This window comes from Medicago sativa, chromosome 2 (assembly GCF_051527215.1).
Source record: "Medicago sativa cultivar Bolivia chromosome 2, Bolivia_mono, whole genome shotgun sequence".
NCBI lineage: Eukaryota > Viridiplantae > Streptophyta > Magnoliopsida > Fabales > Fabaceae > Medicago > Medicago sativa.
In genome coordinates, this window is record NC_140750.1 from 58,171,470 (window position 1) to 58,189,372 (window position 17,903).

General features: G+C 31.3%; 1 protein-coding gene across 1 annotated transcript; it reads left to right on the forward strand.

Moving 5' to 3' along the window:
* The first annotated feature begins 4,026 nt into the window (after positions 1 to 4,026).
* Positions 4,027 to 8,427, forward strand: GLY3 (glyoxalase II 3). Its single transcript, XM_085745355.1, has 9 exons — positions 4,027 to 4,486; positions 4,843 to 4,971; positions 6,164 to 6,271; positions 6,935 to 7,069; positions 7,233 to 7,274; positions 7,436 to 7,495; positions 7,572 to 7,625; positions 8,007 to 8,031; positions 8,168 to 8,427. Exons 1-9 carry the CDS (start codon positions 4,106 to 4,108, stop codon positions 8,248 to 8,250), a joined length of 1,017 nt encoding a protein of 338 aa, XP_085601481.1. The 5' UTR covers positions 4,027 to 4,105; the 3' UTR covers positions 8,251 to 8,427.
* The last annotated feature ends 9,476 nt before the right edge of the window (positions 8,428 to 17,903 follow it).

Consider the following 17,903-nt stretch of genomic DNA (forward strand, 5'->3'; position numbering starts at 1 on the left):
TCACGTAAATGCTTCAGGCTACTAATCAGACCAATGATCACTACTAATGTGAGAAAATAGACAAATATTAATTAGGACATTATGAAAACAAATTAAATTCCGTAAAAACAAAATAATTGGTAAGGAGATATTAATTGTTATTAGAATTAAGCTTTCACTTGGGGTGTAGAAAGCAATTATGTTGGGCTACCGGTTAATGGGCTGGGATTTATGCACGGTGCATAAAGATTTCCTTATGCACCATAACCACACCCCTCTTTAAGGGCTTCAAAATGTAACATTTTGTGAAAATATGTGTAATCAATGCATCAGAAATTGAAATATTTGACTTTTTTATTATATAATTTCTTCTTTTAGAATGCTTAAAGAGTGCCCCAGGGACACTCGTTAACAAGACCCTGATTTTTTTAGTGTTAGTGATTAAGTGAGAGTCCAAAGAGACTGATAAAAACTTGTGTAAGCTCACCAATGTATTGAGAATACAATGTAAAGGTCCCAATGACTAGAAGTTGAAGGTGCAGAGGTTGAGATTAACCTCGGGCACCATATTAAAAAATCTCACAACTATGCAGACTGGACTAAATCAGATTGGGTGAACCAGAATAATATTTGTGTGTCTAAATTTTCAATCCATGCTCTTCAATTTTCTGTTGGAACATTAAATCTATATCACATACAATCATCGAAAAAGTATTTTACGTCTATTAATCGATCTACTTAATCACACAAGTTTAAGACTTGTGTGATTAAAATTTGTTGGAAGTCCTTGTCGATTGTGTGCTGTTTGACAAATTACTTCAAGTGTACAACACATAACAAGAAATCTATAAAAGATTCAACTAGATGTCGAAATCTACAAAGCAAATAATCTTAAAGGACATTGTTTGCTTAGTGCCTTCAAGTCATCATCTTTTTCTGATGCACAAATATTTGTATCTGACTATGGATCTTAAATCATCATCTGCTTTTGGTTATCAAATTCATCTTTTGATGCACTAACCAAAAATGGAGTTAAGAATATCATGTCTTATAATACATCATTTGATTGATGTTACATAGCCATCTAAAGTGTACTACTACTAAACAAGCTTTCAAAATATTTTATGTATGAGGAATCAAAAGATAAATATCATTGAACAAAAAGAGATGCTTTTCAAGACATCCACCATTTTATAGATAAAGGTAAAATTTTAAAAGGAAATAATATAAGAAAGATTGCATTTGTACGAATAAAAAATTTCCACTACTCAATACAGGATAAAAAGAACTATTTTTTTGTTTTTTTCCTTCAAATCATCAAGAAGGTCTTTGAATCACAACAATACTATGTCATGAATTGATTATAAATGCACATTCAAAAGAGAGATTCAATACAATTATTTATGTGCATTCAAGAAGTTCAATCTTTGTAAAAATTTACAATCTTTTGTGGCGCATCTTTTATATTTTAAAGTTTAATTTATAATAGACATACCAAGAAGGTCTTTGACTCACAGCAATATAGTTTTATGATTCCTTCAAAAAAAATTTGTTTTATGATGAATTGATTATAAATACCGGTGCAAAATAGAGACTCAATATAAATAGAGTAATGATATTTGTACAACCGTTTGTTGACAACTTGTGTGATAATATTTTTTTTATCTCTTTTTGTTGGTAAAATACGATATATATATATATATATATATATATATATATATATATATATATATATATATAGAGAGAGAGAGAGAGAGAGAGAGAGAGAGAGAGAGAGAGAGAGAGAGAGAGAGAGAGAGAGAGAGAGAGAGCAACAACATAATATAAGTATGGGAGAGAGTTCTCCAAAAACTGTCAAAAAGTAGTTGTGTAAATATCATTTCTCATAAAAATATTTATTTGGATTTAAGAAGTTCGATCTTTGTAAAAATTTCGCAATCTTTTGGGAATAAAAATTTAAAAAAGTGATATTGAGTTATTGACGTTAGGGAAAATGGGGGTATAAGTAGCAAATATCTTCTTAGAGTATTTTGCAGTGCCAAGGGAAATTTTTTGTTGATAAAATGGGCTTATGAAATGTTTAGGGAAATTTTATCTTTAGGCACCTATGATTTGCTCATAGGTACCCTGAACTGACCAAAATCCTCTTAGCGGCAATCAATTACCATTCGCCGAGGATCAATAGTTAATTGCCATTCTAGAAATGGTAGTTAATTGTTGCTCCAGGAACGACAATTAACTCTCAGTTAGAGAGAAAATCTGCACAATTTCAAAAACTCGGTTTTATGTGTTTTAGCCGATGCTTCATGCATTCCATCCTTCCTTCCTTCATTCATTCGTTCATTCATTTATAATCATACATTCATTTATTGAAAAGTGCACACAACAAACAACATGAAAAAAATCAATGAAAATTCTTTGAGGCATTTCGTCAAATACTTGAAGCACAAAATATAAATACAATGCACATTGTGTTATTTTATTTCTTAAGCTACCACATTACATTAAAACTTGGTTTAAACTATAATCACAATCAAAGCAAACATGTAATCGATCAACAACTATCTAAAAAAAGTCATCAATATCACACAAAAAAAAAAACCTAACATATGAATTAAAAAGAAACACAAACATATAAAACTAACAATGTGTAGTATGCTTAGAGACTTTGAACACTTACTTGATTACATACTTGAGTTTGAAGAAATTTGGTGGAGTTTGATTTCTTGAAGTTTGGAGGGAGTATGGTTTGTGTTTGAGTGTTTTTGAATATGTGGGTGGTTTTGTTTTGCACTCTGATATATTGCTAGAGTGGAATGACAATTGATTGTCGTTTAACAACAAATGTTAATCAACTACCGCTTAGCAATGAACGGTAATTAATTGTCGATGAGGGCATTTCAGTTGGTTTGGGGTGCCTAGGAGCAAAACATAGCTGCCTAAAGAGCAATTTTCATGTTAAGGTATTTTCTATGTTGTTCTTTGGTTATGAAAAGTTTACAAGGGGAGAATTGCTTTTCCCACCCTCTGTCATTCTCGCGCGCCCTCTATTTTTCTAATTTTGTTCATGTTCGGATTATATAATCTGACACGTATTTTATATTTTAGGATTATAAAATCTGAAATACCCTAGTAACAGAACAATATGCAACTTTCCTATTTTTACCATGATCATAACACATGATTGTACAATGTAGACTTGATTTATAAAGATGACATAATTTAAAATTGACAACACAATTTATTAACTCAACACAATTTAAAAAAAAAAAAGATCTCTAGTTAAGCCTTTACACATATTAAGTGGCTTAATAGACATATCCTAGATAATCTATTTACATTAACATCATCATTAAATAAAGATATAAACACACATCAAAGAAATCCTGTAATATCATTACCACAGAGAACCACTACAAACATGTTTAACAGCTAAAACTAAATTTGTCCTACAAGAAGATAGAGGAAAGAAGATGGAGGACAACCCTATTTGGTCAATCATACTACACCAACAACTACTTATATGAAGGTCATTGTTGACCATCACAACTACCACTAAACAACTCTAAAAATAGTATGAATGACCAACAGTTAAATCATATCATCATAAACGCTTCAAGGAGATTCACGCATCACATACATTTTGAAAAAACAATTTAGAAAGGAAAAAAAAATCTTTTTGCGTTAGATATTTATAAACATCGAAAAACCTCGATGGCAATAGCACCCACTAGAGGAACCCCAATGGTAACGACACCCATTATCCAAACGTCGATGGGAATGATACTGTCCATAGTAGACTTAATCATTGAAAACATTTTTTTTGTTCTTGATAAATCATTGAAAACATTTAACATTAAACAAAACTACTCTTAAAATAAAAAACTTTCACATGGCTAGCTTATAAAAATTAATGCATTGATTAAAAAAACCACATATCCACTATATATTTTTCTTTCTAATATACAATAATATCCAATCTCCAATCAGCACTTGACAATTAGCAATATCAATTTATATATTCATATTGGACACTATGATATGATCATGATGATGAGTATGATCCCATAACAACCAATTTGGATTTGATATTGATTTATACAGTCTGTCTCTCCATTCCATTCCTATGCACAATGTATACAAACTTGTCTATATCCTCTCCTCCATAGAATTCATCATTCCATTATTATATTCAGAGACACAACCCAACATCAACAACATCGTCATTCATTCCTCTCTCTTTTATCTCCTATCTCTATTCTCTAATATTTATACTACCACAATGCTTAAATCCCAATTCATCAAATTCACCCCCTTTTTTCCTTATAAACCCTCTTTTTCTTCTCTTTCAATTTCCACTACAATTAAGCTCAAATCACAAATGGCTTCATACTCTACTTCTTCTTCTTCTTCTTCTAAACTATTGTTTCGTCAGCTTTTTGAAAAGGAATCATCTACTTATACGTACCTTCTTGCTGATGCTTCACATGCTGAAAAACCAGCAGTTGTAAGTTAACATAAAAATTTGATTTTTACGTGTTTGTTTGATTATTTGTGCGAAATTTTTATCTGGGTCGGAATTATTTTTTGAATTTGATGATGGGTTTCTTCTATTTTGGTGATTGATGATTTTTACTTTTTTGTGAAAAAAGTGATTTTGAAGGGTCTGTTTGATTATTTGTGGGAAATTTTTACGTGGGTCGGAATTATTTGTTGAATTGAATAATGGGTTTATTCTGTTTTTGTGATTTGTGATTCTAATTTTTAATGAAAAATTCAGTTGTTTTGATGATTTTGGTGTTTTTATGAAAAATTCAGTTGATGATGATTTTGATTTTTGATTTTTTTTGTTGAAAACTTCAGTTGATTGACCCTGTTGATAGGACAGTAGATAGAGACTTATCACTAATTCAAGAATTGGGTTTGAAGCTTGTGTATGCTATGAACACACATGTACATGCTGATCATGTTACTGGAACTGGCCTCATCAAGGTATGTAGAATGCACCTGATAGTAAATTATTGTTTTAAACTTTACTCTGAAGGAAAGTGAGCAAGAAATGATGTTTTATTAAACTTACTTTTATCAAAATGAAACTTAAATTGTGAAATGAAGTTGTCATAATAGGTGTTTTTGTATATACAAAACCAGCTTCACAGAAATTGTGAAAAATCTTAATTTTATCAAAATACATACCTTGATGATTACATTTGTCCTTAAGTTGTTGTAATGTAAGGTGTTAAAAGTAGCTTATATTGTGAAAAATTTAAATTGTGTATGCTATAAGCTATTTTGATGACATGGCTAGGATAGGTCCTTAAACTTAAATTGTGAAAAAACTTAATTTTATCGAAATAGCTTAAAGAAATGGTGTTTTTGTATATGCTATAAGCTATTTTTATAAGATATATTGGAGAACTTATGAAAATAAGCCGAAAAAGGTTTGTGAAAATTGTCATAAGATTTTTTCATAAGTTCTACCAAACAGTCTCACAAAACTTATGTCTGTAGATAAGCTCAAATAAGTCAATCCAAACAAACTCTATATAAATTAAGGGTGTATATATGCTTGGTAGCACTGGCATTTCAGATAAATGTATATGTAGTGTCCTACATGTGTCAGTGTTCTTGTCATCTGACACCGCGTCCGAAGTCTTCAAGAACTTGATAGAAACGAGAATTTAGACTTCTGGAACTGTGTATTTATTGACTGAAAATGGGCTTCACAGAAAAAAGTAAGCAGAAAACTACACCAGAGTTCAAGAACTCTCACACCAGAGCAGTATTGCTCCTAAACCAGGGAGAATCTGTCCTAACTGTCTCTATCAAACTTTCTGAATGACTCTAAACTTTCCCTCCCTTTTATAACAGAATATCCCTCATAAAAATCAGGAGAATGGTAACTAACTCCTATTCCCTCTGCTTCTGCAACCTTCTAGAAGTTGTGTGTGTATGTGTTGGGCGAGATGGTTGGGTCATCACATGTATTGGACCTTGACATCCTATCATAGCTTCTATCTATTTTCTTAGATTTTTGTTGGTGTCTAAGAATCACGGTGTTGCGCATGGTGTCCTTTGTTTAGTCACTTTATTCTAGAATTAATTTTTTTTTTCTCCAATATGTTACATTACTTTTCTGTGGTGGTAACTCAGTTTGGTTTTGTTTTTCACATATTTAATATAGAGCAAAGTTCCTGATGTAAAATCTGTTATTTCAAAAGCAAGTGGTGCAACAGCAGATCTTTACGTAGAACAGGGTGATAAAATCCGTTTTGGTGATCTTTTTCTAGAGGTAAGCCTGCAGTTTCATGCCTAGATTAATTTATTTTTTCCACTTAGCTTTGTTTTGTAATGCTAATACTAATATTAATGCATTATAATCATTGTCAATGTGTATCATAAATTGCTTCTTCATTGTTGCTTAAAAAATTGCTTCTTTATTGGGGTTGGTTGACAAGGAATTGTCAAATACACCCTACATTTTATTGTTGTCTATAAAAGAAGAAGCTATATTTATGCTTGGACAGTCTATTTCTTTATATTGTTTGATAAGTTTGAACTTGTCAACAAAATTCTATCATTAGGAAGATTATGATGAAATATAATTAAACGCGGCTTCAAGTATTACAATATCATTTAAGATTAGAGCTCTGAATCTGATTAGTCAAGCAGATGGACAGATCATAGATATGTTTTTAATTTTAGATTAATCTTAAACTTATACGGTGATGGTTTCGTAAGTTAGCTCGTTACAGCTGTAAACCTTGTGCAAAAAAATGGAATGGGCTAATGAATCAAAGACAACTTCACCTTATTCTTGTTATCAATTTTAGATGAAATGGGAAATTCGTGCAAATGGATCTTATTTTCTCTTGTGATGGGTGTGAATGTTTAATGTTAACGGTTTATTGTATTATCTACTTTGTAATGTATATTATTGTCTTCATTGCTGTAGGTTCGTGCAACTCCCGGTCATACCTTAGGCTGCCTTACCTATGTTACAGGAGATGGACTTGACCAACCTCAACCTCGAATGGCATTCACCGGAGATACCCTATTAATACGAGGATGCGGAAGGACAGATTTTCAGGTATCAATGTAATGTCTGTGTGTGTGTCGGTGCTTCATTGTATGTTACAGTCACCTCTATTTTATTGAGTTATATAAGGCCGAGTTTCACTCTTACCGGATATTTTGTAACTTCATCACGAAGTTTATTTATTGGCATCTAATTCACATCAATTATTATGCAGGGTGGGAGTGCAGAGAAACTTTACAAATCAATCCATTCACAGGCATGAACTTAACACTGCTTGTGTATTATGTTAAACAACAACTTTTTTCCTTTTTGACTGGAATGTTAAACAGCAACTTAGGAAAATAGATGAAGAAATTTCTGGTTCATTAAATTTGAATATTAATTATGTATTACTCTTTCACATTTTTCTGGATACAGATTTTTACACTGCCTAAAGATACCTTACTCTATCCAGCTCATGACTACAAAGGATTCTCTGTAAGGAAACCTTTTATGGTTTTTGGTTGCCGAAATTTATATAGTTTATTTTCTTATAAATATACTATTATTTTAGTTAAGCACAGTTGGAGAGGAGATGCAGTATAATCCGCGCTTAACAAAGGATGAGGTAATGTTTGATTACATCCATAATTTATATGCTTAATCCACTAAACGAAACTTATGAAAGTAGAACTTTTAATTGTGGCGAGAGACTCTGGATTTAAAACAACTAGCGAGTGTTGTCAAATGCCAGATATAGCATAACAAAATTCGAACAAATCGTTCTTGCTCTGCCATACACTGTTAGTGCAAAGAGTTGTCAAGTAGTGATGCTGTAGCGCTGTAGCATAATGGAATTTTAACAAATCTCAGTTTTTCGTGATCCGCGATTGACAATGGTGTAACCAGCCAAAAAATCGTTTTAACATGCTGAGTTTCTGTTTCATCTGCTGGTTAGCCCAAACTCAGTAATATCTCATATTTGAAAATGTTAATCGCTCTTTTGCAGGAAACTTTCAAGAACATCATGGCAAGTAAGTGCTAGCTAAATTTCACCTAAACCTTGTCAATTATATATATATTTTTTTTTCTTTCATATATGCATCATAAAAAACAAATGTTTGACTCGTCTATTTTATGTGGTGATGGCGCGTTTGATTTGCGCAACAGATCTTAACTTGTCATATCCAAAAATGATCGACGTAGCTGTTCCGGCTAATATGGTTTGTGGAATCCAGTCCAAAACAAGCTGAGCTTTCAACATTCTTGTCCGACAGTCACATGGCGATGTTGTTTAACATGGAGGCTTTGCTAGTAAAGAAAAAAAATATAATGTCAACTGTCCTTTGTGTTGAAAAGAAAAATGAAGATTGTAAATAAATAAGTTGATGATTATTGGCCTCAATAATAGTATGGTCTGTGTTCTGTTATATTTGGTTATAGAATATACATAGATGATGAAATATCATACATGTTCATTACTAATTTTTGGAATTAATAGGATATACGGAAATAACTAGTTGGAAATCAGTTACTTGAAATGCTGGGCCATGGCTGCAATTTATTAAAGTAACTTGTCATAATAATGGTAGTTTTTCATGAGTATTCACATTTGGAGTAGTTTCATTTTTGCTGCTGACTTTTAAAAAAAAAAAAAGATAAATGGAAATTAGAAATATTATCACGTGTCTTCAAAAAAAGAAATATTATCACGTGTCTAGTTCCTCATTGTGTTACCTTTAGTGGAGAGGTTGTGTTACCTTTAGTGGAGAGGTTGAGTAGTTCAACTGGTTTGAGTTAGAAGATAAAAGTTGGAGGTCATGAATTAAAACCTAGATGAATGAGTAAATATTAATTTTTTTTTTTTTAGCGAACATTAATCTGTTGGCTTGTTTACCGATTTGGTGTGGTCTAAGAAGCACAAAGTTATGAGTTTGTTATTTGGCTAATGCATCAAAGTCCAATAATTGATTGAGACAACTTTTAACACATGTATCACAATGGTTGTGTTAGGCCTCGACAACCAACTTAAACTTCTGGCGAGTCTTTATGAATTATGATATTGACTAAACATGTTATTGTGTGAATGCTAGGTGGTTGCCCATAAGCAACACATTGTACAACTCGAGTACAATGTCAAATGAGCAAGGGTCGCTGCATCATCGTCTGAATGTAGTGAAATATAAACAAGGGTACCACATCTTCAAGAACGATTGTGGGTAAAAGTTAGTTCATGAGAGTATGGTTCATTTTTTTAACATGGAATATAAACAATCTTAGACAAAAAGCTATGGAAATAGTGGACAATATGATTAAGAGGGGGATTAATTTTATGTGTCTAATAGAAACTAAATGCGTGGGTGAAAAGGCGAAATAATTAGATATTTAAGGATTTAAGTTGCGGTACGTAAAGTTAGATTGGGATATGAAGCAGGCATTATTATGGATGAGAAATTGAAAGAGGATATTGTCGATGTTACAAGGCTACGTGATCAAATTATAGCCTTGGAATTTATAGCGAAACAAGACATTTTAATGTTATTAGTGCTTACACACCTCACATAGGGTTAGAAGAACGCCTTAAAGTAAAGTATTGGGAGGAGTTAGAAGAATTAATTCAGGATATAACATTAGGAGAAAATATTTTTTTAGGAGAAGATTGAAATTGACATGTTGGGAGTGTATCAAGAGGTTTTGAGGGCTTACATGAAGGCATGATCTTAGGGAGATAAATACAAAGGGTAAATCTATTTTAGATTTTTTTTATCTCACTATGGCTAATACATGCTTAGGAAAATAGAAGAACATCTTATCACATACAAGAGTGGGATGACATGTTGTTAGATTGATTTATTTCTTATAAGAAAACCATACAAACAAATATGTTCGGACTGTAAAGTCATACCTTAGGATAGCCTGACTACCTAACATAGAGTTTTGATTACGGATGTAAGGATTAAGAGGAGAGCAAAGAAGAAGCCACAACGGGGCACTGTGGATCAAGTGGTGGCATTTAAAGGATGAAAACAAAGGATTTTCCAACTCAATATCTTATAAGAGGATGCTTTAGACAACCACAAGGAATGAAAAATGATATGTAAGACAATATGACATGTGAGATTAGAAAAGTAACAAAAGAGACGTTGGGAGAATTAAGAGGTTTTGGACCTAAGGGTAAAGAATCTTGGTGGTGGAACGAAAGTGTTCAGAGTAAATTTATAATTAAAAGAAATGTTTTAAAGAGAGGTCTAGGTATAAAAATATCAAACCCGGGGTAAGGTATAAGAGAGTTAAGAAAGAGACCAAGAAGTAGTGATCAAAGCAAAAACTAAAGATTTTGACGGGTTATACCAATCTATAGGCATTAAGAAGGGAGAAAAACTATATCAATGCTTACTAAGGGATAAGAAAGAAAGATAAGAGACTTGGATAAAGTGAAATGCATTAAAGATGAAGAGGGTAAAGTTTTGGTTCAGAAAAGAGATATAAATTACAAATGGAAGAAATATTTTCACATAATTTATTTAAAGAAGGATATGAGATCTTATGATATTTTAATAGGTTAGACATCAAAGAGGATGATCGAAAAAATAACTAATATCTTCATATTTAAGAACAAGAGGTAAAATAAGCATTGAAAAGGATGATTACCGACAAGAAAGTTGGCCAGACGATATACCAATTGAAGATTGGAAAAGTTCTCGAGATAAAGGCATTGGATGACTCACCAAACTTTTGAACAGATTGTTTCGACATGGACCAAAGCCCAAGCCCTGATAATCCATAAGGATCCTCCCATAAGAATTTTATGGATCCGTGGCATGAGAGCAAACAAACCCATAAGAAGGACAACCAAATAAACTCGTAACATGGAAGAACACATACCAAGGTGAACAACAAGCATGGTTCTTGGCACATGAGAATGTGGACCAAGGTGAACAACTAGCATGGTCCATGGCATAAAAGCACACAACCCAAAGGTGAAAAACCATCATAGTCCGCGGCAAAAATCTACCAAAGATTAAGCCTTCACAATTGTTCCTCAAAGGAAAACAACTTGCCCTAAAAGGACCATGGTTATCCTTCCAAGATAGCTGTCCAGGCAAAGTTACAAGGGCCTAAACCCTAATCCTCCACTATAAATACTAGCTCTTGAGACTAGGGCCAAGTATGTTCAATATTCACTACACTTATCATCCATGATGGACAAAATAACAAGTGGACTATGATATCCTTAAGTAGTAAAATTTATTAAGTTCGCATCGGCAGAGATTGCATTATTTCAACTAAACTTGGCAATATGATTATGTTATTTTTCCTTAAGACAGAGAGAGAAAGGAGACTAGGTTGTGTTTGAGTTACTTCCCTAAATTGCTTGAGTAGCTACATACTATGGATACAATATTGACCGATTGATTGATTATGATATTTGATCGAAATGGTTAGACCAATGTCTTGGTCACAAACTCTCTACAATGGTCATACTCTGTAATGTCTCATGTAAGTTTGTGACCATTGAAAGTTTAAGAACGCCAAATTTAATAGACAATTGTTTCTAAAGAGAAATGATATTTGTACAACCATTTTGTGACAACTTTCTCTCTCATAGTTACATTATGTTTTTACTTTCTCTCTCTATTGTTTTGGTTTCCATGTTAATATCTACCTTTCTTTGTAAATTTATGGTTGTTCCAAAAGTTATCACACAAATGATTGTTCAAATAACACACATCGTCCCTAAAATATGCCTATGCTAGGATACAGTCGAACAATTTATACTTTTATTATTATTCAAGGCTATGGTTAGCAGACCTTGATTTAACAATAACATCAATTCATGAGAAGGGTAAGCAGAAGGAAGTTGAATGACTTATGCTTATGTCATTGTATGAGACTATGTATGTGATGTATTTTATTCAAACATAAATTTATGTTGTAATTTTAATGTATTCAATATTAAGTTTAACAATCGTCTAAATATTCTAGACAAATTTAATATGAGCGTTACATAAAAGTTTCAAAGTTTGTTATTACCAATGGTGAATGTTGGGTATCATTTAATATAAAAAATAAAAAATTAGTGTAATGGTTGATTATAGACTATAAAATGATGTTTTTTATTAATTTTTTTTAAAGTACAACATTTTCAAATAACATAAGTTTTCATTTTCCATTAGGTTCTTACCTCACATCTTGTAGAACATAAAGTAGTTTTTCTGTTATTGCTATTCAAATATAGTAATAGCCAGCCAAGATGCATACATCATTGTGTCCAAAAATATATGCAACAAATCCTTTGTATGTTATGAATATCTATATATAATATCATGATGATTACTAAATGAATAAAAAAAGATATTTATTTTACTTTGTCTCTTCTTACCTCTTCAATTTCTAAACCTTCTTGCTCATTTTTAATGGAAAATCAGAATGGTGTATCAAATATGACTAAACAAGGCAAACCTATAAAAGACATTGAATCCGGTATTGTTCTATCTTTCTAGCTCTTTTTTTTTAGTTTATTTATTGTATTTGATTTTTTTTAGTTTATTTATTGTATTTGATTTTGAGCATGGAAATGAAAAATGCAGGTTTTTTATATTTATTTTTTGGTTTAATATATTGGATGCTCTATGCAATGGGTTACATCAAATATTTGAAACTTTTGTGATTTTTAGTTTTGTTTTTATATCAAGATTTTTGTTTGTTAAATTATGGTAGTATGAACTTATGCTACTTATGTTTTATAATAATAAAAAATATATTAAAAGAGTACAGGGGCACTCGAAACCAATTACAAAGCATCAATAATTAGATGCATTGAAAACAAGTAATTGAATTTGTCAACCAATTACAAAAGACTAAATTTGTATTACCATCTGCATGAAATTAGCCATTTAAATATTGAATAAAACAATATTGTTCTTCTCCAACCAAATACACCCGGCCGTTGTCAACCACGCAAGATGCTGAAATACATTTTTACTTTCTTGCCATTGCACAATGTTGAAAAGCGGGAAAATTTTCACCACATCCGCAATCCACCCTACAAGTCAAAGAACCATCAAATTAAGGAACTTTTTCCAAACTTCCAATGTCTTGGGGTATATCGCGAACAAGCGACTAGCAGATTTAAACTCGTTAAAGCACCGCACATAACATTGTTGATGAACGATTGAAATTACGTTTCTCCTCCAAAATTCTACTCTCATTGACAACCTGTCTTGTAACCGGCGTCATTTGAATGCAATAATTTTAGATGATACTGCTGTGCTCTACGTGTAAATGTAGCACTTGTGAAATTAAGGCCACATTTTAATAAATAATTTAAATTAAGAATTTATAAAATAAAATTTCGTTATATAACAACTTATGTATATATATAGTTGTTTATATAATAAGATAAAACAAAGTAATTCTTTTACACATAAGCTACAAATCGTTTTCATGAACGTTCTCTGGGGAGTTCATGGAAACAAGCTGAAAATAATTTATAAACAGAAGATAGTTAATTCCGTAAGCTCTCTCAAACATTAGCAAATAGTTTTATACTAGTAAATAAATTCAAATAAGTAAATGCATGCATTCCTTTAGTTGTAGTTAAAGTTTCTAATCAAACTTGGGTTAACATTAATTTTATTATGGAGCATCGATTATAGTTTTGGTTAATTTTCGTTCAATATTTTTGAGTTTGAAAATTGGATTTGGAAATGGATCCAAGTGTATTGATGGAATGAACAATAAGCTCAACTACATTTTTTATTATTTCATGTTGTATAATACATGTGTGTTAATTAACTTCAAGTTTAAGGGCTTGATCCAGTAGTAAAACAACATGACTAAAACTCGAAAGTCACTGATTCGAGTCTAGGGAGATAATTGTACTTGATTTAACATTTGTAAGCGTTCTTTGAATCCGAAAGCATTCCCTACGTTAATTTGAACGAGGGCATATCCCATTTTCTTAAATTTATTTCTATCAAAGAGGGAACAAGTGTGTTAATATATCTCAAGTGGTTTAAAGGTGGAGTCTTAGTATTTCTTTAGTAAAATGAGTTTCTATAATAACTAAAATGAAAATAAATAAATAATATTTAATTAAAATTTACTAAAAATACTAAGATCCACCTTTGATCCAAATACATACTAGACATCCTCTAAAATAGAATGAAATCGGTCTTTGTAGTTATTTCATTATTAGAGGGAAATATTTTGATATTGTTTTTGCTATGTGATATTGATTCATAGGTTTAGCGGTTGCTGAAGGTGAGGGAAAACGCCTTGGGTGTGGTGGTATTGGTGTTGGCTGGGTGTTGTAAGAAAATTAATTTCCCTTGCAATTGCATATTAATTTTTAGTAGTGTTGTTTCAACAACTAACAATCAATAATGTATTTGACACCGTATAAAAATATATCACTTATAATATTGATTTGATTTGCTGAGAAATAAAAATCTAATAAAAAAAATTATATCTACACAGTATATAAATACGTTGTTGAACCTAATTATAAATAGTTCTTGTTCATGTTCAGTGTTTTAAGTTAATTTTTTTTTTGGAAACTTATTTGTTAATTTAAATAGTATTTAAGATGCCCGTTAATCTAAAACCACTTGGTTGAAAATCTAGCTTTCAGCCTTAGTGACCTAGGTTTGATATTGTGAGTGTGACACACCAGCTTTATCAAAACTTAATAGAGGCATAATTTTGATGTATTTTGTTACACTATTCACAACTTTATCAAAACTTATTTATAATTGATTTCAAATATTAAAAAAAAGTACATTAGTGAGTTTTTAGTCTATCATTAATAATCATAGAACCGCCTTGTTAATATCCTTTATTTATTTTTCCATTTATGCTGCCATAAGCCGCTTAACTTAATTTCTTTTGCACCAGATTTAATTATATGTGGTTTCATTCTCATTGTCCCATGGTATGTTGGGGGGTTAATTATGCTCTTTTCCAAAGTAGACAAACGAGAGAAACCTGGATACATTGCTTGTACTATTTTGGTAAGTGATTCTACCTTTTAGGGTTTTCTAAAGTATTAGTAATTGAAAAAATGTATATCTTAATGAAAATTTGAAAATTTCAGAGAGTTATTTTATAAATGTATATCCATCCATATTGGAAACCCTAATTAATTCCTTTGGTAGTCTTTTTATACCCTCTTCACACAACCTTTTGTCTAGAGTTGGTTTTTAAAGAACTTTGTCATGTACTCATGTACTATAACAACTATTCCATATATCCTTTCAAAAAAAAATTTAAAAAATACTATTCTATATATCTTAAAGTTTTTTGAATCACTTGTTTTAAATTGTTTCATACATGGCATGTATGAAAATGGTACCTCTGTTTTGTGACTTTTGTTATACAATAATAACTTAAGAGAGACTACTTTTGCAGGCTGTTATAACTATGACTGGGATTATTGTTCAATGGACATTTTGTAGTGACAAATGCCAAATGGGATTTATCGGTTTCCACACATGAAACCATGAGCATTATTAATCTTCGCATTTTATTTTGAGAATCCAAATCGATTCTCAAAATAAAATGGTAACAACTTCAAGAGTAAAGGTTGCTTGTCCTAAGTTGTACCGTAAGTCGTATAGACTATTTATTCATCGAAAGATGCAACCTTATATATACACCATTCGGTCACTATTATAAGCAAAAGTTTGCATTTTAGGTTCATTCAATTAAAAAGTTTGCATTTTAGGTTCATTCAATTAATGATGTATATGGTCTTTATTGTAGACCACATATATCATTTAATGAATGAATCTGAAATGCAAACTTTTGCTTATAATAGTGACCAAATGGTGTATATGAGTATTTTGTAACTGCCTTGCTTTGAATGAAATAGAAATCAATGATCTAATAATGAACCTCATTATCGAATCCAAATCAATTAAATTGGTTATTTTTGTTTTCATGTTTGAGTGTAAACCCAACCGAATCAATCTCAACCTCTATTGATTCGGGTATTAATTTCACCCAAAAATTGAATCAAATAAATATATATTTTTTTTATTTCCGACTCAATTAATAGTCTTATCTGAAAAAGAGGGATGCTAGGGACAGTTGCTTTTACACTCTCTCTTAAACACTTGCTCTTTCATTGGTCCATGTAGCCTTATTAATTTAGTTTTTACTTGCTTACCTGCTGTACCTGTTGAGCTACTTCTCATATAAAGACAAAACACTCATTTTTTTTTATTTTTTTTTATCCGAAACACAGTAGCATTTCCATAAAAGTCAAAACACCTATGAAGACCCGATACTTCAAAATGGATGACGTATCGTATCCCCTGCGTATCCTGCACCGATACCTGCCCGATACTTTCCGATACGTATCAGGAGAGTATCCGAAGATTAAATTTTATTTTTTTAAAAAATAATTATCCAATACTTCCCGATACGTATCAGGAGGTATCCGATAATTATCTGCACTGATAGCTGCCCCAATATTTCCCAATTAAAGTTAACTAAAATAACATAACTCTTAAGTACGGTAACATTTTTTCTTTTTCTCAAAATAATTGTCACTTTACAATATCAATGTAGCATTTATTATTTTTTTCCACTATTATACCCTTATTTATTGAATTTCATCCAACTTAACTATTTCACTAACTACAATTAATGAGGGTATTTTAGTAAATGGTACTATGATGTGTTTTTTTCTTGATACAATGCTTCTTTTTTGGATCGATAAAGTATAACACTAACGGATATAATATAGCACATATGATGCTCTTTTTGGGATATATTGTGTATTTAATTGACTAATCATCATTCTCTTAATCGTCAATATTGTTTATATTTATGTTGATGTGCTACAAACCTATGACTAGTTTCTTTTGTTTGTTAATATGTTTGCATATTAAAAAAATGATTATAATTATATTGTACATTTAATTATATAATTTTTTTATTAACGTATCCTAACCATATCGTATCTTGATTTTTGAAATTTTTCCGTATCGGCGTATCGGTGCAGTATCGTATCTGTTTTATCTTGGTTTTTGGGTGTCAAACATTGATTACGTTTGAACCTTTTAAACCGGTGATATCTTATTTTTTCTTGGGAAGGGAAAAAGTAAGCAAAACCCTTGAGAATCGAGGTCCGGGAGTTGTTTTCGCTACGGGAAGGTGTTAGGCACCCATAACGACTATAGTATCCTATAGGAACCGTCTTTGATTTCTACGCGCGCGCTTTATTTTTAAATGCTATTTTGAAAGTGATATTAAGCCTAAGAATATTCTAAGTGAAGAATTGGAGGGAGAAGAATGTGTTTGAATTTTTATTTTATTTGAATTGAAGGAATTTTGTTCCTTGCCTACGTACCCGTTTAAGGGATCAAATCCACCGTAGTTCTCTCTCAAAAAATGTTTTTGTTTTTGTTGGTTGATTTTAAGTTTGAAAATGGGATTTTTGAAGAATAGAAAGAGGCCTCAAGGGCATGAGATTTAGAAAAGGTGAGGTGGAATTAGTTATTTGCAAAATATGGTCTAAGTGTGTTTAAAGTTCATTAAGATTTTGATTAAGAAAAAGAAAAGGAAAATTACAATGGGATTTTAGTCCCAAGGTTTATTAAGAAAAAATGTTTGAGTGAAGTTGTTCATATTTTTTGGAAAATTGATTTTTCTAAGTATGAAGCCTAAACATTCATCTAAACATACAATCCTAAACATACATCTAAACATGCATATTCTAGCCATATATCTAAAGTGGTGTGTGTGCATGTGTCGGTGCTTGTGTCGGTGTACATCATTAGAGTCCATTGTCCTTATTACATCATACCCTAGATACATTCTATGGTCTTGCAAGGAATTAAAAATTGCATGAAGTAAAATATTACAAAAAGTCCTAAGTATTACATTCTAATTTTGG

Bases quoted from the DNA above. Each gene is read 5' to 3' on its own strand.
- GLY3 (XM_085745355.1), top strand. From the start codon at position 4,106: ATGCACAATGTATACAAACTTGTCTATATCCTCTCCTCCATAGAATTC. The intron at 4,972-6,163 runs GTATGTAGAATG...TATTTAATATAG, and splicing joins CTGGAACTGGCCTCATCAAG to AGCAAAGTTCCTGATGTAAA. The intron at 7,496-7,571 runs GTAAGGAAACCT...CTATTATTTTAG, and splicing joins ATGACTACAAAGGATTCTCT to TTAAGCACAGTTGGAGAGGA.